At 37.7% G+C, this 25,920-nt stretch overlaps 1 protein-coding gene across 1 annotated transcript in view; it reads right to left on the minus strand.

Annotated features, from left to right (window-relative positions):
• olfml2a (olfactomedin-like 2A) overlaps positions 1–25,920 on the minus strand; it is a 41,449-nt gene that overhangs the window by 8,640 nt on the left and 6,889 nt on the right. The window contains exons 2-7 of the mRNA XM_030144195.1: positions 16,183–16,446; positions 11,802–11,909; positions 10,889–11,065; positions 7,862–8,108; positions 1,557–1,874; positions 1,173–1,358 (exon numbers count right to left, since the gene is read on the minus strand). Coding sequence (XP_030000055.1) covers positions 1,173–1,358; positions 1,557–1,874; positions 7,862–8,108; positions 10,889–11,065; positions 11,802–11,909; positions 16,183–16,446 — 1,300 coding nt within the window. The remainder of the gene's footprint in view (positions 1–1,172; positions 1,359–1,556; positions 1,875–7,861; positions 8,109–10,888; positions 11,066–11,801; positions 11,910–16,182; positions 16,447–25,920) is intronic.

The following is a 25,920-nucleotide window of genomic DNA, read 5'->3' on the forward strand; positions in this document are numbered from 1 at the left end:
GTACCTGGAATCTCTTACCTGGTACTATTTTTTTACTATCTGCTTTGGCTGAGGTTCTAAAACAGGTGAAGAGGTACTAAAATGTGATGTGTAAACACTGCAGACCACTGATTGGTCAGAGAGTTGTCACTGCATTATCAATGCATGTTCCGCCATTTTTAACAAACCAGATTTGGAAGTTGACAGTTAATATACAGGTATGCTAAATACATCCATGATGACAGTCCACAAAATGACACTGTGGTCGGTGGACAAAGTTCAGACATTTCTGTCTTTGGTGGCCGATGAAAAGATTCAGTATGAGCTCAACACGCAACGAGCGAGTTTATCAGCAACTCTCAGAGCAGATGACAGCACACGGTTGCCAAAGGACCTTCATGCAATGCAGGTAGAAGCTGAAGAAATTAGCGTTGCTATGACGACCAGGTACTCTAAAGTTGGTACTATCCTGTAATGAAAACAACCTCCAGGAATGGTACCTGGTACTTGAGTCGAGTCAAGCTGGTACCATATAGTGAAAACGTGGCTTAAGATGACATATTAGCGAGTGCAAAGCTTACGGCTGCACAAACAACAAGCACGAACACATGCTTTCCACTCAATCTTGCTCACTGACTGCTGCTTGTTTACTCGCACTCAGTTACCCGGAATCAAACAAAGGTACGTCAGTTCTGGCCGGCAATGGCTGCTCCCCATAGGTTCTGTCCCCACGCATAATTCACATGATAAAAAGGTCCAGTGTGGTGCATTCATGGCGATTATGTTTTTACTGAATTTCCACCTCTCTTCCTTAAAAGTAATACACAAATCATAATGACCAGCACAGGTTCACTTTAAGGTAATGCAAGTTTACAACTGAACTTGTTGTTTCTGCTTCACCTTCATGACAGCCTCTGCCTCTGCTACGTCCAGTATTATCAATGGTGTCCACAGGTTGAACAACAGTAAATATGGTTTGTCTGAATCTTTGGACTAGTCTTATAAAGATGTTTTGACGTTGTCATGTGGACAGAGATAATTTATAAAATGGAAGTCACTTGAACAGAACTTATTTTAAGACACAGATGAAGAAAATACCAATGTTAGAATGAACAAGGTATAAATATTTAGCTCCAATTTCATGAGGAATCTTCATGCAAATTAGTTTTTTTTCTAGCGTGGTTGAGACAAACCTTGCTTAAAGTTTTCCAGGTTTCTAAACTCCACCAGGTTGTTGCCATAGTAGTAGTTTGTGACGTAAATCTTGGCGTCTTTAGCCAGGGGGTCCTTCATCCAGGCTCCTTCATTGCGTCCGTAACTGTGGTGCTTCTCCGGTTGCTCGATGGATGCCAGAGTCCCTTCACAGTTGAGGATTTTTCCTGCAAGAAAGAAGCAAAGGCTGAGCGTTGAACATGTGTGCCTGGGAAAGAATGACTTGCATTAACTGATTTCACACTTGTACGTTTCTTAGCGGAGTGGACCTGCATGCTTATCTACAGTTAAACTGGCCTGTTGTCACTGTGGTCACAGCCTGTAACACAATACTGAGCGTATTCAGATCAGTTTTTTGAACCTACCTGCCCTGTGCAGAGTGGGCCGGCTGTTGTTGTTGGAGTTGTCGAGTAACAACACAATGGTGGGAGCCGGTCTCTCAGGTGCTGTTGTGCTCTGTGTAGTGGTAGTAGTGGGTGTAGTAGAGGTGGTAGTTGGTGTAGTAGTTGCTGTGGTGGTGGTTGTAGTGGTAGTGGTGGTGGTGCTGACTGTGGTGGGTTCTGAAGTGGTGGCAGCAGGTCTGGCTTCAGTCGCCTCCACAGTTTCCAGGACTATCTCTGCTCCCCCGTCCTCAGACTGACTCTCCTTGACGTGATGGACTGTGTAGACTTTGGCAGAGTTGTCTGGGAGGGAGGAGAGGAAGTGGAGAGTCAGGCCAAGAGATAAAACACGTCGAGATCTGAGTGAAAATACAACAAACAGCCAAACGGGGTCAGACGGAATCGACCAAAAAAAGGCCTCTGTTATCTGTTAACAGTGGTTACAGCCGACTGTCCCTTTCTAAACCAGTCATTCACTGTGCTCTACATACAACATGTGGCTTCTTGTCAGCAGGAGACACATTTTAGCCTCCTCTGCTCCAAAAACTTCACATCAAAGACCACACATTAGCAATGCAGCACACAGAGAATACTCACTTCCTCTCTCTGTGCTCTCGTGTTTTTTTCTCCACTTATGTAAACCGGCCCTGCTGCTGATTCTTTTTCTTAAAAGATCAAGAGAATACACTGCAGCTTTTGCCTTTTAAAAGGAATGGGAATGTGTAATCCAGAATGAAAAATGTTCAGACAGAAGCTTTAACCTTAAATTATTTCATTGGTTTGAGCCGAGTGTTAATTCTATCAAGACAAACACATGTTGAAAACCAAAGAAAAAGCCTTTTATATTGGAAACTGACAAGGCAGACAAACTAGTTAACATTTTAAATCTCGTCCAATGACCCCCAGGCATTCTGAAAATCAAACACTGTATCTTATTGTAAAAAAAAAAAAAAAAGGTTCAGGTGGACTTTATAGCCCATATAATACTAATATTTTAGAACACAAAGAGTAGATACTGGACTAATCAGCAAATATTATCCCACTGTCCCTCCTACTCTGACTCTGAGAAACTGGATGTCTTCTGAATCCAACATTTGCACTGTAATTAATAAATGTGGAAGTGAAGCCTTAAAAGTGCGTTAGGATCAATTTTTGCTGTTATTTTCCTTCAAAATCAGTTATTTCAGTCAGTCAACAGTAGCTCCGAGCTACCATCAGAAACTGATTCTGCTAATATCAGTAGTTTGTAAACATCCCATCATAACTAATTAATGTTCTATCTCTAAAATAAATGTTTCTTTGTTTCTTTAAAATGAAACATGTTTTAGATCTAGTTTAACTCTTTAAAACCTGACGTGTCATCTAGAGGAGGATTAAGGTGGTCATGGGCCCCTAGGCTACTCTTTGTGTGGGTGCCCCACCCCCCACTTACTCATGCTTTACTGAAAAAATAATTTATTGCCATAAATGGACCACATACAAATACTAAGGTGAACCAGCATACACAAATATAAAGACAGCCAAAACTGAAGTGTTTCCTCTATATTCATTCAAGTTGTTGGACCACCACAAAATGACCACATCACAGCTACTTGAGAAATTCAACATCACAAACAAAACACAAATACAAAACAAGCAGAGGGCCCAGTGCATAGAAGTAGCTCTTTAAATCATGATAATAAATAAATAAATAAATAAATAAATAAATAAATAAATAAATAAATAAATAAATAAATAAATATATTTACAGTATTAGTGTCTGGCCTGTGCCACCATCAACAGTAAAGCTTTGTTTTATGGGCCAATAGAGGTCGTTGTTGTCGTTTCTGTTCAGGAAAATTTGAAATAGTCTGGCCGATCCGGGGCCCCTGCACCCATGGGGCCCCTAGTTTAGGCCAGCCTGTGCATTAATCTGCTCCTGGTGTCATCGCTGACACACCCTGTCCATATGCAGTTTGGATGGCTGTGACTCTTTCACTGTTTGTGCAAATGGAAAAATTCCAATGGTTTCTGAAACCTGAGATGTTGCACTTCATAGGTTTTATTGAATCAGTACAGTAATTTCACCCATGCCTGTACTAGAACCTGGAGAAGAAGCTGTTTTAGCAGTATTTTATACAGTAAATTGTAAATGATTGCTGGATTTTTGAAAGATCTGGTCAAAAAAGCAGCGCTCTGGAAAAATGGATAAATGGACTCACTCAGCATATTTTCTAAGCTTTAAGTTAGTCAAAATAAAGAAAAAAGTCCACATGGACCATTTTAGGCTTGGGGTTTAAAGGTTTAAAACAGAGTTAAAAAAACATATTCTTAGGGATAGATATGATACTTGTACAATATGAGCTTTATAATCTGAACAACGTGCACCATACTCTGACTTTTAAAGTAAGGAAAACCCCAAAAAACCCTAAAAAGCATAAAAAAAGGAAGAAACCTCAGCATAATAGGTGTATACAGAAATTGTTCATGCTGTATTACCTCCAATAGCAGCCCATGCCTTCATTTACCTCAGTAGCATAAAGTATCAGGCCTTTATTTGAAGGTGATTTGTATTTCAATTTCTTCTGTTTAATGAAAAGAAATGGTTGGAAGTAACGCAAAACCACTCATGTTTGTGATGTTAACAGTAAACTTCAATGCCCTTAAAATATATAAAAATATAACACAAACATGTCTAACAAATTGGAAATTCCTTTTCAAAATTGCCAGATTTCTGCCTCCTTCCTCATTATTGATAGTCTTGTAGTGTTGCTGGAAAGGCCTCTGGAGAATGAATTCCTCCCCCCGGTGGATTATCTATGTATTGCATGTATCTAATTGTATACATCAGGTTTTTCAAGAAAAAAATATCACCCTGATCATGTAGAGGACTTCAAAACTCATGTGTCAAACATGACACGTTTGGTGTTATAAGGTTAAGAATTCTTAATCATTACTCACTTATAGAGGTGAACATTGTGCTGAGATGGCAGCACCAGACATAATTTTTTATCCTGTCTGTAATTGAAGACTGATTTTATTTGATTGGGTTGACTTTGACCTCTGAGAACTGGCTTGTAATTGACTCCAGGTTCTCATATGAGGAACTGTGGTACATATTGTGCCCAGAAATTAATATGGACAACATTGTCCACCTCGGTTCTGGACCTCGCAAAAACCTAGTTCACCATAAACCTTCCAAAAAATATATTTATATCTTCCCAATTTGTACACTTTTGTATCTATTTTGGTATAATTAAAACAAAAGAAAACACCAGATGAATCAAAGGAGGAGATGAAGGAGAGGCTGTTCTCCTTCTGGTCCTGATGCCACGTCTGCTGCTGCCAGACAGATGTGGGATTACAACCACGCTACATAAGCAATGCATCTTCCTGACACACTTAATCTGAACACATGGACCTGATAAACACTGGACTACAAACAATACTCTGAGGAATGTTTTGAAATACACAGTAGAAGGTTTGAGAAAGCAATTAAACCTTTTATAAAATTTAACAACACTGTGGAACATAAATTTAATACTAATATTCAAACCATGCTCCAAATCTACAAATGTGTCCAAACTATGCAATCTCTAGAGCAAAACTAATCATTTTAAGTGGAGCGTACGTGAAAGCAGAAATCAGTAAATCGATGACATTCATCAGTGCTTATAAGCAGATGGGATGCACATTGTGTGCGTTGATATTATGGACTTCAAAGACCCTTTTAAAATACTGTGACCATCATTTTAGTGCACTTTGAAGGACTTTTTAATGTCTTTTTTTTTCTATAGTGTTCTGTGGTACCCCTTTACTGATACTATTTAAATGCCTATAAACTTAATATTACAGCATCAGTCATCAGTCTTAAAATTTATATCTATTACTATTTCCGCAATAAATCAATTGCTTCTACTTGACCCTTTTATCCATATTGTCCAGTTTAACCACATTATTTCATCATACACCCATCACACTCAACTACTTAGACTGCTTAGTTAATTTTACTTTTTAATTAATAATTTCAGTCTATCTACACTTTCAGCTGTTGATTTTAACTGTTTATAATTTTGGAGTTGGATACGCCACCACCGCCACTCAGCCTTCCTGCCACAGCATTTTCCCCTCAGACCACAGTGATAAAAGAGTCATCTGTAAAACTGCTGACAGGACACTTACAACCGCAAACAAAGGCGGACATTAGTCTTTTTGTTATCAGTTCTTACAACAAAGTCGCCCTCAGTGAGTCTGGTGTCCGGTTCTATTCATACATCAACTCTATTTGTCTAACTTGTTTGTCATAAAATCATATCCTCCTACTTTAACCAAGTCAAATTTCTGATCTGTTTACTGACTTATGTAATTCTGTGCATGTAAGACTGGTAAATAATACCACTGTGATGCGGTGCTGAAATGTGTTTGAAATATATTTTTTCCATTTTTTCCTGCAGAACTTGGTGGAGTCAGCCTGTAGTTTCTTCTGGACCTTGTAATAACAGTTTGGTTTTTTTTTATTAAGTCCAAGTCTCAGAACAGTGATTCTTTCATTGACGTTTGTCCAATGTCTGTCTTCCCCTCACCATGCAACTCATCATCTCTTGGTTGACTTATGATAAGTTCTGCTCATTTTATTATTATTATATATGCACCTGATGCTCATAATAATAGGGTATAAAAAGTGTTTGGTCATCAGGTGTCAGACTGTTTTGATATTCTGTGTTTTACACATACTTTTTGATCAGATTTTTAACTACATTGGTGAATTGCCACCAAATTGGAGGAGCTGTTTTGTCAAGTTTCTCCAGAAATGGCCCATTGATCATTTCCAAAGCTGTATATGTGCATATTATATTCTGTGCATGTTTTCACTGATTTTATTTATTTTTGGCAACTGAATTTATCCCTAATAATGTACTGTTGCTGATAAAGTTGGAATAATTTTGCTTTCAGACATCTTCCTCTTTTTTATTCCAGCTTATATACATGAGTACTAACTTTTGACCAGGTACAATGAGTCCCAGTTACACTTTATCTATCACGAAATCACATTGTCACAATGATTTCATAAGAAAAGGTAAAAATATTTGATTCCAACTACGTGGTCCAATGTATATCACATTGCAAATCTGCATAATACTGCTTATCTAAAAAAAACCTTTCTAGGCTCAAAGAAACTCTGCAATGTTTTCATGTGGCTCTAAATATTTGAATTTTAGTGTTTCATTTGCACCAAACTCAGCAGTCTGCAGTTGGCAGTTTTTACTGACAAATACTCGATTCCACATTCTGTATCTTTTGCCAACATCCTCAGCTGCTCTGCTGGACTTCCTCAGTGATCATCAGCATCAGATATTGTGGGAAAAAATGTTTGTAACTGTAACTAAATTTGAAGCAATGCATTCCAGGAAAAAGGCACAAGGGTTGAGCGAGGTTATCTGGATGAATAAAGGTTTAGACAAAATGGTATCCTGCTTTTTGTTGGAGATTATGGAAATGCAGCCAGATGTTTTCAGCGGTTTGACAAGGGTGGATGGTCTCGCTGAGGCTGACATACATGGCAGAACATCCACTCTGACAGGGTTATGTGCGTGTGCCCTGTGCAAACGCAGCATAGCTATTCACTCAACTAGACTTAAAGAGGATTGGAAGGAGTCAGGAAATGTTTTCTCTGTGTTGGTGAGGGTCCCCATACATTGTTGTGAGGAGTGAAGCTGAGGCATGTCATGGGCATGGCAGCGCTCCATTGAGACAGCATTCCATCAGGTCCATGTATTTTGTCAATAAAAGATTTGGATTTCCTGCTTGTTGAATACACCCTAGCAATCCAACCCTGCGCGGACTAGACCAGCTTTGCTAAAGACAACACCGGAATAAATCTTGTATTGAGGGGATCTGGTGTGCCACACAGAGGTGGATTTCCTCTTTTATTGCCTCGTGCTTAAGTGAAAAGTTTATGGCACAATTACAGCCTTATCTCACACTTGTGTAAAACAACATTGTCAGGAAAACTTTACACTATCTGTACTGGAAACTAAATCCAACAAATTAAGATCTGAACCATGTTTGTAGGACATGTAAAGCCTCCTGATCCTGATCCAGTAAAGTGTCAGGTGGGGTCACATTAGACCGTAAAAGAAGCTCATTTGGATCGTTTTCAGCACCCACAGTGGATCACACACAGATGAACGCACACAGATGGGAGTGCACACTCAGCTAAAGTGAGAGCGTAATGTTTGCTTTAGCTGGCTTTCTATGAACACAACGCTGGCGGGAGAACACAGAGCGTCCCCGTTGAGCCCGAAACTCACCTTCTCTCTGCTCATCCTCATCGCTCTTGGTGGCTTTGTAGTATGTGATGCCCCTCACCACGCCCGGCTGGTGACCCACCACCTTGGTCTTGGCTGTCGGGTCAGGCTTCAGAGGCTTCCCGGGTTTAATGACTTCCTTCTTAGGTTTTACGACCTTTTCTTTGGGCGGTTTGGGAGGGGGTTTGGACGCAGGGGTCTTTTTGTTGGTCTGTTTAACAGCCTCCTTTGCTCTCTCGTCGTTAGTGTCCTGTAAATATAAACATTTGTGCTCAGTCGGTTCATTGTTTCTGAGAATGTAAACAGATATCTAATGCAAACAGTGGTAATGATGTCACCACTACCGGTTATATGCTGATACTGTTATTACCTCGGCCAAGTGTAACAGCGGAGGTTATGTTTTCATTGGGGTTTGTCTGTCTGTCTGTTAGCAAAATAACTCAAAACGTTATGGACTGATTTTCATGAAATTTTCATACTGGCACAAGGAACAAATGATTACATTTTGGTGGTGATCGGGGGTGTGTGTGTGTGGGGGGTAACACTGATCTGCCTTGGCGGAGGTCTGTGCTCTCCGAGTGCTTTTCTATAATATTATTGCAAATATTAATGTACTTATTCCATTTGCATAAAGTCTGACTTATTTTCATGGTGAGTCTATGCACTTTTATATACAGAGTTTGTTGAGATGCCAGTTTTTTTATGCTTCTAACTGTTTCATTTTACTTTTTACAGTGCATTTATCCTGTCAAACACTTTGTAACCATTCTTTGAAAAGTCCCATGTTTCCTTCTGCAATATGGATGAATCTGACATTGTTTTATGCTGTTATGGAGAAGTAAAGTCGCTTTAGAGTGATGACATGAAAATGTTTTCTACTGCTCTACTGAGATTTATTTACATACTTTTAGTTCAGTCATGTTTTAAATAGAGAGCTTATATTTGTAATGAAGTATTTCCACTTTTTGTGGTTTTGGGAGGTGAATACATCCTCTATTACTCTTACAATCACTTCATTTATTCAAAAGGATAGTGGAAGGATTCAGCAGAAATGGTGCAACATGTCATGCAGCATTTTCTTTAGTTTACATTAACCTCACAATGTAAAACAGAGTTAAGGGTTTAACTGTCCAAAAACAACTGTATTTGTCAGTAAGTCACTGTTTTGCCAGATTTAAGGTTAATGCTGACAGCAACAAATTGTCAAAATTTATTTGAAAATGGGATTTGATATAGTTTATATAATTTTTGACAGAAGTTCCACTTGTGGTTTTATAGGTTGTAAGTGAGGCAGCAAGAAATCTGTTAAATAAGCAACAAACCTCCAGCTCCTTTCTGATTAAGTCATGCTTTGGGTTATGTTTCATGCAGTGACTGCCATTAAATCGGATCAACTTTGACCCATCACTGCATGACAGCGATGATCAAAATAACACATTTTGTTTCAGACTGAACAGACACACCTCTTCTCTGACAGTAGAAAGTAGCTTCTCAAGCAGTTTTTGTTTAAACTATACTTGAAATACCACTTTCAAGCATGGGTGTGACATTTTGGGACCAAATCAACAATGTCTCTTTTTACAGAATGACATTCCAAATTTTAGCTGAGGTTCACAACAGGCTTCAGCTTGTCTGCTTTAGTCAGATCATCTGTAATTCAGTTCAAGTGTTTTCAGAACAAACTCTGTTTTCGAGTTACTTTGCTTTTCTCCAGAAAAGAAAATGTTGAAAGGAGGGGCTTTGGTAGTAAAACAAAATTTGGCTGATACCAACTTAATTCATTTAACTCAAGTTGACAAGCACTTACATCAGCTTTAAATAAATGTCGCAACATATCTTTGCACAGAATAATAACTGCAGATTTTACCATCATCACTTCCATGTTAGGATGTGGTCTGCAAATGACCAGTGTAAACACAACAGGCAAAAACCGTCTCTGTGACTGGTGTTTTAAGACAAGACTTGAAAAATGAATAACTTTAAGACTGAGAGGAATCCAGGAAAATGAAAATGAGCCCTACTTTAGTTCTGTGTGTATGTCAATGACGCTGTATCTAAACATAAAAACAAATAATAAGCATTAATGTAACACAGTTATATTTTATGTAATTATGCACAATGTAAATATGTAAATAATAATAATTCATTTTCTGAGCCTGCTTTTTCCTCACTAGGGTCACGGGGGTCACTGGAGCCTATTCCAGCTACTTATGGGCTCAGGTGGGGTACACCCTGGACATGTCTCCAGTTCATCACAGGGCTGACATATACAGTAGAGACAAACAATCACTCTCATATTCACACCTATGGGCAACTTAGATAAATTTATTAACCTATCAGTGCACGTCTTTGGATGGTGGGAGGAAGCTGGAGTACCTGGAGAGAACCCACGCAGACACGGGGAGAACATGTAAATAATATTGAATTTTATTTCTAAATGTATATACATATTAATATAAATACCAAATGTCTTACTTTTTCTCTTTATATGTCATTTTTCACTCATTTGTGGTTTTTCTACCAGTCTTTTCTCTGCACTTGCTTGTTGTGTGTTGTTGCTGTTAACTCTGACATTTCCCAATGGTGGGATAAATAAAGTCTTATCTTATCTTATCTTATCTTATCTTATCTTATCTTATCTTATCTTATCTTATCTTATCTTATCTTATCTTAACTAAGGCATCCAAGAGAGCTCATTGCAATTTAACAATGCAATACTTACAACTCATCAAAAGAGGCAAATTCCTTAAGGGGTTATATATGAATCTTACTTTTAAAAGTTTTTGCAGCAGTTTTGTCAAAAATATGATGATTTTTTAAAATTTGCTATGTTTCTTGTGTTTTCTCAAGTAACAGTGGACTCTTGGCCACAATTTGCAGCATTTGTCTGCAATAAAAGCAGACTGTTTCTTGATCAATACCAAACACTGCAAAGACCAGATTCCTACATATTACTACCACATTTAATCCATCTACTACAAGGATTATTTATTATCTCAGCTGATAATCGTTGGTGGTGTTTCTTCTGACCTGTGCTTTGTTCTCTGATGAGTCTTTCTGCAGCAGCTGAAGGCTGAGGCTGGAGATCTCCTTCTTGATGCTCATCATGATGTTGGAGTAGTTCTCATATCTCTTAAACTGGTTAGTGAGGCTCATCATGCTGTCTCGGACAAATTCGTTCTCTCGGGTAAGGTTTGTCTTGATTGTCTGTCAGAAAACAACACTTTTATCAGTATTTCACAAGCTGGTTTCTGCAGTGGTGGTTTTACTCTCACAATCTGCTGTCCTAACAGTAAAATTCCCCATGGAAAGTGTTTCTAAAAATTTCTATTTTTGTGACCTAAAATGGTGTTGGAGGCCTAGAGAAAGATATCCATTTTTGCAAAATATTTACATTAGTGTGGACACAGTATAAGTTTGGGGAAAGGCAGGTCTTCACATTGGTCAGATAGTTGAAATAAAACCAAGACACATGATAAATGGAAAAACAGCACAATATAAAACACAAGATGGTATGAAAGCCTATCTCTGCCACCATGTAGGAAAAAAGGCTCTGTTAACAAAGATAATGACTTAATGGGATACTCAAAATATTGAGTTACTACGTCCTTATAAGGAGATATTCTTAGATCTGTTTTTTATCAGTGACATAAATAATCATCTGTTTGAAAGTGAATGAGAAAATATTCAGTAAGTTTAAGAGAAAACAGGAGTAGTGACCTTGGAACATAAAATGACATGTCTATGTAACTTCTGTAAATCTGTCTACACACCAAATAACACTACAAAAATTTATATGAGGCTCAGATAAACACTCACAGGTTAAAAGTGCTGAAGGTGGATGAAAAAGCCACAGGTTGAAATGAAGCCAGTTTATTAATCTGAGTCTCAAAGTTCATACTGTTAAAATATGATGAACTACATGAACACTGCTTTCACTTACCTCTTCTAGTGTATTCATCTGAGACACCACTTTGTTGATATAAGAGTGAACTTTCATTAGATCCATGCTGTAAAGCGTTCCCTCAAGGAGGTCCACCATAGATTGAAGCTGGTCATTCATACCACAAAAAGAAAAGAACCAGCATTATTCATCACCTCTGAGCACAAAGCTGACAGCTTTATTTACCTCTGTTTAACGAAGTGAGGAACAGTAATAGCCTAAGTGCACTTCCTAAACATTTGCTCTGATTACAACTATTGACATCCACTCAATAAACAGAGGTACTTTCACTCAGAGCCGGAGGTTCACTCAGGGTGTATGTGTTATTTGGGGCTGTTCCTTTGCAATGCTATGACTGCATGGAGTGGATGTACTGTTGATTCTGCAGACATATCACACATCTGGATGTACATCTGGAAGATTCATGTGGTACATAGCGTGCTTCTGCCTGTGAACAATGAAGTTATGCTTTATGTAAGTGTGGAGGTGTGCTGATGTGTTCTCAGAAGATGTTCGACATCCAGCTGCACAGGGAGCTGAACGATGACCTCTAATGTATGGAGGGAATAATTATATATCATGTAATAAATACACATTTATAGCCATTCTGAGACCACATTCTCTCCATATTTCTGCTTTGAACCAGGATAGACCCTCTGCTTTTCTTTTTACTGTAGTTTGTGAGTACTGACAGTGAATCTGGTATTTGGACGTCTGTGTACTGGAATTCATTTCATTTTCTTTGGTCTTCATAGATTTAGTGCTTATTTATCTATCATGATAGTAAGTGGTTGCTCTAATACAAAGGTGTCATGCAACAAAGTACAAATACTTTGTTACCTTACTTAAGAAGTAATTTAGGTTATCTATACTTTACTGGAGTAATTATTTTTCAGCAGCCTTTTAACTTCTACTCTTTACATTTTCATGCAATTCTCTGTACTTTCTACTTACATTTTAAAAATAGTCTCAGTATTCCTATTTCATTTTGGCTTGTTTTCATTCCAGCTTGTCATCGTCCAAATTAAAATAATTTAACCAGATAAATTGCTCCATCTGGATAGAGTGAATTTGATTGTGGTTGGATGAGTAGTATAAACATGTACCATTCCGACACCCTATTGGTTTGTACATGATTCATCACACCTGGCTTTTTGCACCATTCCAGTATTTATATTCAACTAGTCCTCATATCTTCCGCTCCATGAAACACATGTTAATGCTCAGTACTACATATATATGGTTCTTTAATACATTGACATTGGACTAAAATGCATTCATTTTCAGTGTTCACATCTGCGGCTGAAACAGGCAGACTAGTATATCCCAAATGTTTCAGCATTAATATTTTAATATATCATTATAGTCATTATGGCCTATAGGGTTTTTTGGGGAGGTAGGTAGTGCACTATAGGCCCCTGTGGTGTCGCCTAAGCTTTTGTCCTAATGGCACTTTTTCCCTTTACATTTACTTATATCCTTTAAGTATTATTTAAGTTTAAGTATTTAAGTTTTGAAACCAGTACTTTCACACTTTTACTTGAGTAAAAAGCTTGAGCTGATACTTCACCTTCTATAGAAGTCTTTTTAAACCCTAGTATCTATACTTCTACCTGAGGAATGAATGGGAATACTTTGGACACCTCTGCTCTAATAGCACATAATAGTTTCAGTATGGAGGTCATTATCATAATACAATGCAGATAAAGATAATTATTTCTTGATTATGTTATCATAAACTTCTTAATAATGTGTTATTTTCTATTTATATATCATAAATAGTACCAAAAAAAAAAGTGCACTGGGGTTTCCCAAAACTCTAAAATTCTAGATGTTTCTCAATCTCAAGGTCGGATCCTTCAAAGGTTCGTTAACATAAAGCTATGTCATCACTTTTCACCAGAGGACTATTCCATTGTCTAGGATCCTTCAAAGGACTGACTCCTTCCTCTGGAGAAATTTCAAGGATGCATCTGTAGATCCTTGGCGTCCTCTATGCTGTTTAACTCCTTGTCTTTTAAAAACTCTGATAAATGAAAAAGACCTGACTACAACTACAAACAAATCCTCAAAGAAGAAGAATAAAGGGGAGATAGCACCTCCAATGCAAAATGCATTTAAATAGAATTATAATGTGATCTTATTAGGCAAGATGAGACAAGTTTATTACATTATAAAGCACATTTTGTACATGGAGGCAGTTCACTGTGGTTTTAGATAAATAAATGGGACATCAGGAGGAAAATAATACATAAGAAATTTAAATGTTAAGAAAATGAAGCACGGAAAAAATATTATCACCACGTTGGCTTTTTGGATCAGGAAATGACCATATTTGGACAAAGGGGGTGGAATAACTGGAGTTTAAAAACAGGTACATATAACTTATTAATTCTCCTGTCAGTGCCTTTGACTACAATGCTGATGAAGATCTGGAGTTAGTCCCAGAGCACCGTCAATGGAAACTCACTCCTTCTAATGTGCTAATGCTAATAGCTAATGCTAATGCTGTGTGTGTATTAGGATGGGTACAACACAGAGACCGAGTTGGCCTATGGGGATAATAAAGCGAATTAACCTTTAACCTTTGACCTTGACATTTGACCTCAGGATAAATATAAATGAGGTTTGTTTCAGGTTGCAGCAGAACACATCAGTGCTGCTTCACCTTTATTATTTTCATTGCAAATGTAATTGTTGGTTTTCCATTGCAAGTTATGCATATCAGTGTATTACTGATACACTAATTTGAGGACGGGACATTTTTTGATAAGTAAACTGATCAGAATGAAGGATTTTGCCCATAGATTGAGTGGTTTATAGTTGATTTTTAAGGTCAGATCAGAGCATTTCATTCCCCTCTAACTTTGCACTTATGACCACTTATGTCTCTTCTCTTTCAAATACAACCTTAAAATACCCAGAAACAAATGTGTTTTTGCCAACAAAATAATACTACAGTGATCACTTTAAACTTTTCACAGTAGCAAATTGAAATATTTCAGAAGCTGGAACATTTTGCTTGGAAAATGACTCACACAATTAATCTATTACTACCAGCTGCAGATTTTCTCTTCTTTTTTTTTTTGTTGAGTCGTCTTATACCATTAGCTCTGGTCAATGTCCTTCCAGAATTTGACACGGGCCAAGACACTTCTCAACAGCTACTAGACAGAATGATGTTGAATTTATCATTAATATTTACAGTATCATCAACAGGAGATTATTTGTTGATCCCCTGAACTATTGCATCTCGTCAGGCACTCCTTCAACTTGCAGAAAAAACGTTTCAGAATGAGGTGGTTCTCATAAATATGCTGAGCCCCTTTCAGCTCCAACATGCTGACATGGATTTTAGATGAGGAAAATGTATAATAAATGCACTTTCTGCCTAAAGTGTGATCTGGGTTTTAATGTTTATCAGTGATAGTAACAGATACTGTTTTTTTCTTTCATTACATGTTATTTCAGACTTAAGTGTTTTCTGGTGAATAAAAAAAAAAATCAGACTATGCAAATGTTAAATTTCTAAATGGTTTTAATATGTGTGCTTCTATGAAACTGGGTACATTTTGGTACCTGGCCCTTTGCCATCTTTTTAGACCCAATAATAAAAGGGATGTTTCGACATATTTCCCCCCAGGATGTACCTGATGATGACTTCAGAAAAATGCACAAAAAATTATAGTCTTGCTCTGAGCCATTCCAAAATCAATGAATTTTTAATAAAATATTTGGGCCAAAAATAGGACCAAAGTTGGGACATGAAAAACTACTTGGATGTCAGTGGATTTGATCTGGACCACATGGCTGTAAATGGTCTTATAAACTGCTATAAATAAAGACACTATGTTAAATTTGATGATCCTAGTGGTTTTTCTAAACCAGACAAGTAGGTTTTTCATGAATAGGTAGTCTCATTCCAGGTTTTGTATGTAACCCATCGTGTCCACTTAAGTTACATGCAGAACCTGTTAAACATATATAAATCGCAAATGATTTTGCAACAGCAGTCATTTTTGTGAAACACTCTGTCTTGCATAATTAGTTAAATTCCAAAAATGTACCTGTGAGAGAATAAAGATATATAAAAAAAAAAGTAGTACATAATTTTTGCGTCCTTTTGACTGTTACATGCAGATTTTTGTATTAAATATAATGTAAAACAAAAAAAAAGTGTTTTATCTGAAAAATAGTTTCTCTTTTATCTCCGTAAGTATTTATTTTTAAAATCGACCCAAAGTGCTTCCAAATTTGCTTCATAACATTAGTCTACATCTAGTTTGAATTTTTAGCCCCCATGTCCTGTTTTTAGGTACCAGTTTCACAGAAGCACCCATATGTCAGAACAATTTGGCCGATTTTAAACCATCCTCCTTACCTTCAGTAACTCAGGGGCCTGCTTCTTCAGCCTCTCCATCTTCCACTCATTCTCACAAGGGTTGAGGGACGATGGCGGGGCAGTACACGAACACTTACAGTCAGATCCTGAACTGACGGTTTCGACAGTGTAGAAATCCTCCACACGCACGCTGCCGCTGCGCAACCGCAGACATGCGTCCTTACTCAGTGGGCGCATGATGCACTTACAGCGACAATCGGAGCCCTCAGACGTCATCCTAACTGGCTCAGTCTCCCCAAAGATCTGCAAAAAAGAGGTACGTGATCCTAATTTCATTGTTCACACAACAATACAATCAATCAAATTTTATTTGTATAGCACCAAATCATAACAAAAGTTCTCTCATGACACTTTACATATAGAGCTCCTCGAAACCAGACCTTCTATCCAATTCACAGAACCCAACAGAACCCTCCAGGAGCAAACACTTGATGACACGTTATTCTATAAAGGCAATTCTATTGTATTGTCATACTTGGAGCTGTATTATGTTATTTTGATATTTGCACTTCAGTAGCTCTGAAATGCATTGATGGAGGTGTTAAACATTTAGAGTTTATTTGGAAAAATTAATCTTGGACAATCAAGAGAATACAGGGCCACAACTTACGTAAGGCCCCCGTGTTGTCTTGCTTTAACTTATCTAATTGGCACTGGTATGATCATGTTAAAGTTTTGTTGTCGCCTTAGAGAAAGTCAACGTCTGCATTTAACGCATTCTACTTCACACACAAGGAGTAGAAGCTGCTAATAAAGGCCTCTTCTACCAACTCCAGATCTATGCCATTATCTTGGGCAATGGCACAAAGAGAAGAATTAACCTAGCATACATGTTTTTGATAGTCTGGGGAAACCAGAGAACATGGAGGAAACCCAGGTATGGAAAGAACATACAAACTCCACACAGAAAAGTTGTGGTCCAGTGGTGGATTGAATTCAAAACCCTTTTTGCTGTGCCACCCATCATATGATACGATGTCCTACAAACTATCAGTGATCGTAAAAGCTGACACTGATAGTTAATAGAGACGTTTAATCTGGAAATGCTTTCTTCAAGGGAAAATGATCACTCAGTTGATTAAAAAAAAAATGTTAGCTTGATGTTCAGTTCCTCATATGTTCATTAAGTTAAACCCTTAGCTCCTCCACATCCAGAAGAACCAGGTGAAATGGTTCAGAGATCTGATTTGGATGCTTTTCTGGTGAGGTGTTTAGAGTATGTCTAGCTGGGATGGGCGGATGGATGGATTCATATTCACTGATTTAGGTATTTTTTACTCTGACTCAGATTTAATTTCAGGCATACATGAAGGATTTTCAGGGTCTGGGATGATCTATTGATTGATCAACTGTCACCTTTTCCTGGTACCAACCTTACGTTATTCAATGGTGGATTTACACACGCACGCGCGCGCGCACGCACGCACGCACACACACACACACACAAAATGTTGAAAATAATTTTCTACATCAACCTGAAGGTCAATGCATATATTCTGTAGTTATCCTGTTCCTTTCCTTGGCAGTGACTCATTCCACTCATGTATTCCATTCGTCACCCCCTGTGGGCTCCATGAATAATAAATCTATTTTTTACTGTCATGAAACAAAAGCAAAGGAAGGAAAGTGATCTTGAAAAATAAGCACATGCTTCCCGCCTCTTCACATAACTCATAAAACTTCTTTTACTTTTACCAATGGCTGCTGTGTATGATGACAGCTTTGGCAGAACATGGTCATGGCTTACTTAATAAACAGGAAGTAGTGCATGGCAACCTGAGCAGACAGTGGACACAGATCCTGTAGACAAACACACACTGGCATGAGGTAGCTTCCACACATGTGATGAAATGTTCAGGTGGTGAAGGTGAGTTGGCTGGCTGCTTAAACCTCTAGGTGTTCATTCAGATCTTTTCACGCCTCTTCCACCTGAATTCTTCTTCAGCTTAAACACTGACTGTTAATAAGCACGTCATTGTAAGCAGACCAAAATGAAAGGTATTTTTTCAGACAGTTTTCTACGGCAAATAAAGTTATTTTGATGAAACAAGAGAATGTAAGCTTGAGGCCAAGACACATGTGAATGGGCTGAGAAATGCATGCATATGCAGATGCTGTATGACTTAAAAGACAAAAGAAAAAGCTGCAGACAAACACATGGAAGAAACATGTCAGACTGGAGTTCCTGGTAGAGGCAGAAACGTAACACATGTACAATCATCAGGATATATGCTCATCGTAGTGTGGACGTCACCACTTTCACATCCAAGAGTGTCAGTCCATAAGTCCATTTCACGAACAGACCATGTCCATGCATTTTATCATCTACGCACGTGCACGTGTCATTTATGACCAGTTTGTATGTAACTCAAAAGTAACATGGGAGTCATGTAATGCATTACAATTCTGAGAAATAATATGTAATGCATTACAGTGTGGAAGTAACTTGCACAACACTTGGTATATTGATTGTTGTGAAGCACTTGCACTTGTTTTGAAAAATGCAAATAGTTTTATTATGACTATTAATCCTTTTAATCCAGGTGATTAAACAAAAAAAGACCAAAAACATGAGAATCTGCTTTATTTGCACTCTGTTATAGATCTGTGTAGTGTTTAGTGGACATAAATCTGGCTGCAGGTTGTAAACCTTATACATGCAGATAATTTTGTTCCTGTTGGCTTTAAGTGGTGGAATTAGTACTTAGTGGTTGCACTTACAGTTAACTGAGTATTTCTATTTTCTGCATCTTTATACTTCTATTCCACAACATCTCAGAGAATATTATAATTTTACATGTCCACATTTGTCATATAGCTTGAGTTGGTTAATTTAATTAAAGTTTTCCATCCTCTTCCCGGCTAGTGAAAACCATGTACTGCCACATGTGATAAACTGAAGGATCTGATGCCTCTTTATAAATTGGGAAATCTCTCCTCCGTCTGAAGATGGATAAATTCTTTTGGATTTTCTGCAAAATGCGCAGTCACAAACATGCAACTTTACATAAAGTAGTTCAAATGAACTATCAACATCTTATACAATGGTAAACACTGACAGGAACTTCAGCATTTCAACACAACACAACTTTCACTGGAGCATTTTTACAAGTATTATTATTTAAAGCAATGGATCTGCATACTTCTACCACTGTTCACTTCCAATGTTTTAGTCATTTCTTACTGGCGTTTTATCTGCCATTGTTCTCTTAATGTGATGCACATCACTGATGGAGAGCTCATCTCGCATCATTTGGAATCATAACATTTGGATCATGAGCTTAAGGACGACTGGGCTGTCATCTTCTCCTGGTGAGACTTAGTGATCTATAAGCCACATGTGGTATCACTTTTATCAGGAAAATTTCTGCAACACAGAAATTCTTCTCTGTATTAATGAGGTGCAGTCTTGTCCTCATACGACTGAAGCCATGAGTTAGAATCATAAGGATGAACTCTTTCAACCAGTTTCTTTGCAACTCATTAAAAGTCTTGGTCGTTTTTAATAAAGGTTGTCAAGGCGACTCAAAGGAATCTAACTCTAAGTCATCATTTCACCAGTCAGTTTGCTTCTACCTTATACCATCAACGTCAACATTTTATATTCAGATGCATTTTCATCCACAAATGTTAGGGAGGAGGAGGGGACAGAAAGCCGCAGGTTTCAATATGCAACTATGAACATGTCAGGAAGAAAATATTTCAGACAAATAGGAAAGGTCAAGTAGAGTACTTCTAATTACTGTAGACAAACAAAAAAGGATATTAAGTAGATAAGTTTCATTCAGCACTGAAACCAGGCAAAAGTTTCACTTACTGTGAGTGATGTATGAGTGCTTTGACCTTATCTTATCAGCATAATTCATATGATCCAAGACATGAAGTCTATTTGAGCACGAGACTGAATTAAACAGACACGATCTGTCTTGTAAAAATATAGCTGCTATTTTTATTCCTTTCTGTCCTTCTGTAAAGTGACTATGCTGAACTCATTGAATTTGATCGATTATCTTTGGTTCATCTGTCCATTTTGTTGCTGATAAAATTAGTCAAATTTAAAGTAATATTAATCCCACTTCACTTCTCATAAATGTATACAAAAAGAATGTTAGTTTAACCTCTTTCACCCAATATGATATTAACTACAACAAGCTTTGTTTTTTATGGATTTATAGCTCTTATCACCTGAAATGACAGCTGTTACTAGCAGGTTTTATCAGTTGTGGCGTTTAGAGAATTCAACACCATCAGCACCAGGTGCGTGTTGAAAACACTACCTCTGACTGAGTTTTTAATGTTTCCAGCTGCCTCCGTTTTACTTTTATTCCAGAAGTCAGCATCTTCACAAACCGTTGGTCGATGTAGAAATGGAAATAAAGAAACAGCATTGTTCCTATCATGCAGTGAAGAGATATTTCAGTTATTACAAGCATCACAAGAACCAACAATCTTCTGGGGTTTTACTTACTACTGTATTTAGTTTTAGCTTAATGACTGCAGTTGTGTAGCCGATGAGTGCTTCTATGAAACTGGGTACATTTTGGTACCTGGCACTTTGCCAGCTTTTTTAGACCCAATAATAAATAGAGATATTTCCCCCCAAGATGTACCTAATGATGACCTCAGATAAATGCAAAAAAAAAAAAAAAAAAATTACACTTTTACTCTATGTCATCCCAAAATTAATGAATTTTTAATAAAATATTTGGGCAAAAAAAAGAGGACCAAAATTGGGACATGAAAAACTACTTAGGTGTCAGTGGATTTGATCTGGACCACATGGCTGTAAATGGTCTTATAAACTGCTATAAATAAAGAAACTGTGTTAAATTTGAGGATCCTAGTGGTTTTTCTAACCCAGACATGTGGGTTTTTCATGAATAGGCTCATTCCAGGTTTTGTACGTAACCCATAGTGTCTACTTGCGTTACATGCAGAACCTGCCCTGTTAAACGCATATAAATTGTGAGTGATTTTTCAACAGCTGTCATTTTTGTGAAACACTCTGCTTTGCATAATTGGTTAAATTCCAAAAATGTATGTGTGAGACAATAAAGAGATATTTTTTAAAAATAGGAGCGTGAAATTTCCAGATCCTTTTTACCGTGTTACATGCAGATTTTTGTAATAAATATAATGTAAAATAATATAAAAATGTGTTTTATCTGAAAGATAGTTTCTCTTTTATCTCAGTAAGTATTTATTTTTAAAATAGGCCCAAAGTGATTCCAAACTTGCCTCATAACATTAGTCTACATCTGGTTTGAATTTTTAGCCCCGATGTCCTGTTTTTAGGGACCAGTTTCATAGAAGCACAAAGATATATGTATATATATATATATGTGTGTGTGTGTGTGTGTGTGTGTGTGTATATATATATATATATATATATATATATATATTCATTCATTCATTTTCTGAACCCGCTTTATCCTCACTAGGGTCATGGGGGTCGCTTGGAGCCTATCCCAGCTAAATAGGGGTGAAGGCGGGGTACACCCTGGACAAGTCGCCAGTTCATCGCAGGGCTGAACATATAGAGACAAACAATCACTCTCACATTCACACCTATGGGCAATTTAGATTAACCAATTAACCTACTAGTGCATGTCTTTGGATGGTGGGAGGAAGCCGGAGTACCCGGAGAGAACCCACACAGACACAGGGAGAACATGCAAACTCAACACAGAAAGGTCCCACCCCCCGTCGACTGGTGTTGGAATCGAACCCAGGACCTTCTTGTGGTGAGGCACGAGTGCTAACCACTGCACCACCATGTCACCCATACATACATATATATGTATATATTTTTTTAATTTTATTTATTTATTTTTTTTAACCCACCACTGCCCCTCCTTTTTGGAGGACAACTTTATTTTTAATCACAACTTGTGCTTAAGTGTCTCAGTATTTACATTCACATTATTATCCAGTCCTTGTTAGTGTACATATACATAGAGGAAGACAGTGGGACAGGACAGGTAAGTGGCTGCTGTTGGAAACGCTGATGTTGGTCAAATGTATTGTGCTGGCATGAGTGCACTGTGTGTGTGTGTGTGTGTGTGTGTGTGTATTATTATTATGTTAATGATGACTGAGAGTGGAAGTTGAGTGATGAAATAAGAAAGTTAGTGCTTGGGGATGGGGGTAGTGGAGTGGACAAGGAGGTGTGTGTTCTGGTGATACACGCAGCTTTAGGCTATGTTTTGGTTGAGTTTAGAAAATTTATGAGTGGATTCCAGTTATCTTCAAAGCAGATAGGTAGATTTGATAGATTTTATCCATTCTTTACTTGTTATTAAGTTTGTAAAAGACACACAAAAGAGAAGGAAAGAGACAACCCTCCACTCGGTTTAAATGCAAAAGATATGTATCTAAATAGATGTGACATGATCCACCAGCTCTACTCAAAACACTTATTTCAGTTCAGAATTTCATCACTAACATGTTTATTCTCAGCTTCATTTATTGCTTTTTTTTATTGAATTAGGTTGAAAATCACATCCAACAAGCCATCAGAATAATTTCTGAGTTACTTTCATGCAAACAAGCTGTCCAAAGCCATGCACCTAAAGGGTTAACTGATGAGCTGGTGACATATCCAGGATGTCAGGATGTACCCCCCCACCCCCCATTGGTAGGTGGGATAGGTTCCCGTGACCCTCTCCAGGATTAAGCAGCATAGAGAATTAATTAATTAATGTATATATGTAATATTTGTTCGTAATAATATAAAACCAGAAACAAAATTAGTTAATAATAAGTATCAGGCACATTATAGTATAGATATATTATTGTATAGATACGTTTAGACTTGGAAGCTTATTATTGTTATTAATCATTTGAGGAGAAGGAGCGGGAATGTATGTTATGCTTCTTCTCACTCCTTTTTGAATATATTCTGTCATATGTCTTAGGTTTAAATGTTTTGGGTATTTATTTTTCTTCTGTTTTGACACTCATATTTGAAATAAATACATCAATCAATCATTGTAGACTAGTTTTCACACTATCATCACCAGATATTGATTGTGTAATTTGGTAAATAATTTTGAAGCTGAAAACATTTTGACTGCAATATTTACAGGTCAAAATCTCCGACAGCACTTGTTGTACAAGAAAGTTTTTTCATTCCAAATATGGATCACTAGCCAAAATGTTACTGGAATTTTTTAATTTCAAGTTTCTCCTTCTGCATGCACCTTGGAAGTAAGTGAATTTGTGCCAAAGCCATCCAAATAAATTTACTTGAGACTGCAATATTTATTCATAAATATTTTCACTTCTTTGAAACCTGAAAAAATCCAACACACATTCATGTAAATGTTTGTCAAAACAGATTTGCAGAATTTCAGCACTATTTGTTTATAAATTGCTTATTTTTCACTAGATTTGAAATTTGCATTGAACATCCAACAAACCAAAAGAATGCCTTAAATTTGTACAGTATTCATTCCAATAGTTGTTGCAGAAATAAAATTAATGAACATAAATCACTCATAAGTCACTAAGTCTTTCATTTACAAAAACTTGTGCCTACACTTGTTCTGGCATGAGCAGATTTTTGCTTCTGTAGAAAATTAATATAGTTTTAACACATCTGTCAGTTATTTGGTCCTGTATTTAATGCTTCTTTCTTAATATTGAATGGCTTTAAAGCAGAAAAGAACACATGTTGTGACTTTATTTAACTTTCTAATACTGACTTTTCTGAAACTGTTTTTGAAAGTGTTCATATTCTTTACATTTTAAGATGTTTGTGCATGCATTCATTTGGCAGATACAGTCAGTAAATGATATCCAGGCCCAACTTCCATCTGACATAAATGCATTAAGATGGTAGTTAAAGTTTGAACATTTATAACAAATGGCAGGAATGCATAGTAAACAATATCCTATGTGACAGCGGAGTTAGTGAAGGTAAAGGGGCGGGTGGGGTGGGGTGGGGGGGCTCATTAGTGAAGGAATGCAGGCTGGGTGATGGGGGAAGATGTGTGGGGGTGCAGCCCCCCCATCACTGCAGGCGTACTGAGTGGATGGGCAGGGTGAGGTGGGGCAGGGGGTCCTATATGGGGCAGGACTCCTGTGTGCAAAGCCAGGCCAATCCTGACCAATGTCAAACGTATAGGTAGCAGGTTGACAAATGCTGCAGCCACATGAAAACAGAGTGGATTAGCAGATTAAACATCTTTAGGAGAAGCTATGCCTACCGCCCTGCTGAGCTGCATTGTTCAACGCTGACCACTCCAAAAAAAAGTCAACTTAAGGAGCTTTAAGTCAGAGAAGTCAAAGAAATTCCAGTCAGATTTACTTTGCAGCTTTATGTTTTGTCTGGTCGATAAGGACTAAGCCATTATACATTAGTGCAAGACAAACGTTTGACTTCAGCAAATCATGCACAATCAAAATCATTCTGCCTCCTGCCTCCTGTCAAATCACATGTGCTGCAATGCCTAACTGAACCTCCAGCATCTCATGCCAGCTGACCTATCAGCATGAGAACAGGCAACACAATTAAGAGTGCTAATAATTAAAAGTACAGGGCATTTAACGCATGCTTTGAGCTCTGAGTCCTGGGCTTTGACCTCTAAAGTGCAGTCAAGTTTCAGGTCAAAAAGAACAGGGCTCCAACATGAACTCATGTCTGCACAGTGGAAGGAAATGAGCCTGCACGCCGCAGAGAGCTCTATTAGATCAACTGATGCAGCCTTTAGCGGCTAACATGCACTGACAGTGATGAAGTGAAACTCCAGATTGTTTCAAACACAAGCTCATTTAAAAACTTTTGTTCACCTCAGAGTTGAGGTCTGTGTTTCAGTATTGGTGAACTCTTGCATCTGTAGCCTTGCTCACATAAACAAGGATATCCTTCGCTTTTAGTGCTTTGCCAGTTGCTAATTACTCGGAAAACTGGATGGTGAAAAAGGGCAGGCAGTGCAGGTATTTTGTAGCAAACCTCAAATGTTCAGCTGTGCGTTCCAACCTTCTCCAAAAACAAACATGAGCGCTGTGATTCCTGTTTTGACCTGCAGCTAATTCCCTCACTCTTTGCTTTTTGAACTACTTTCCCACAAATGCTCAAAAGGCACCGTAAATACCTATTCTAATCAGCCTAAGCCCATCAAGGCTGTGATTTTTTTTTTTTTTTTTTTTTTAAAGATGGACTATCCCTTTAAAATCCACATCATCCCCTGTCAGGACCAAAACCAGGGTCCACATTCCAGTCCAAAGAGTCCGCCTGATTTCTAATCTAATTAGCGGTGCTTATGATAAACAGTCTTACTGTGCCACTGTAAAGATTAACTTGGTACAAAGGGGGGATTCTATTAAAGCCTTCAGTCTGGAGATGAACAGTGAGGTCGGCTGCTCAGAGCTGAAGTAAAAACAGCAGCATTAGCAGGAGGATGTTAATTAGCTGAACACAAAGTGTATCAAGCACTCGTTGCTTTTGGGGGTACACATCTACATTCCTGCCAGGTCTGTTTATGTGTCCAGACTCTCAGACCTTTGAGTTATCACAGCACACACTGTACTTTAAAATAAGGATGCAATGAATAACTTTTTTATAAAGACATCAGGCATTTCCCCTGGAAAAGCTTCAAACTGGATTTCTGCAGATTGTATCTATTTCCTAACAATTACTGTCTATTTTGAGGTGAAAATCATCTGAAAACAAACAAATACATCTGGGTCCCAAATAAAGTGTGTATAATAATA

This window comes from Sphaeramia orbicularis, chromosome 9, assembly GCF_902148855.1.
Source record: "Sphaeramia orbicularis chromosome 9, fSphaOr1.1, whole genome shotgun sequence".
Taxonomy (NCBI): Eukaryota; Metazoa; Chordata; class Actinopteri; order Kurtiformes; family Apogonidae; genus Sphaeramia; species Sphaeramia orbicularis.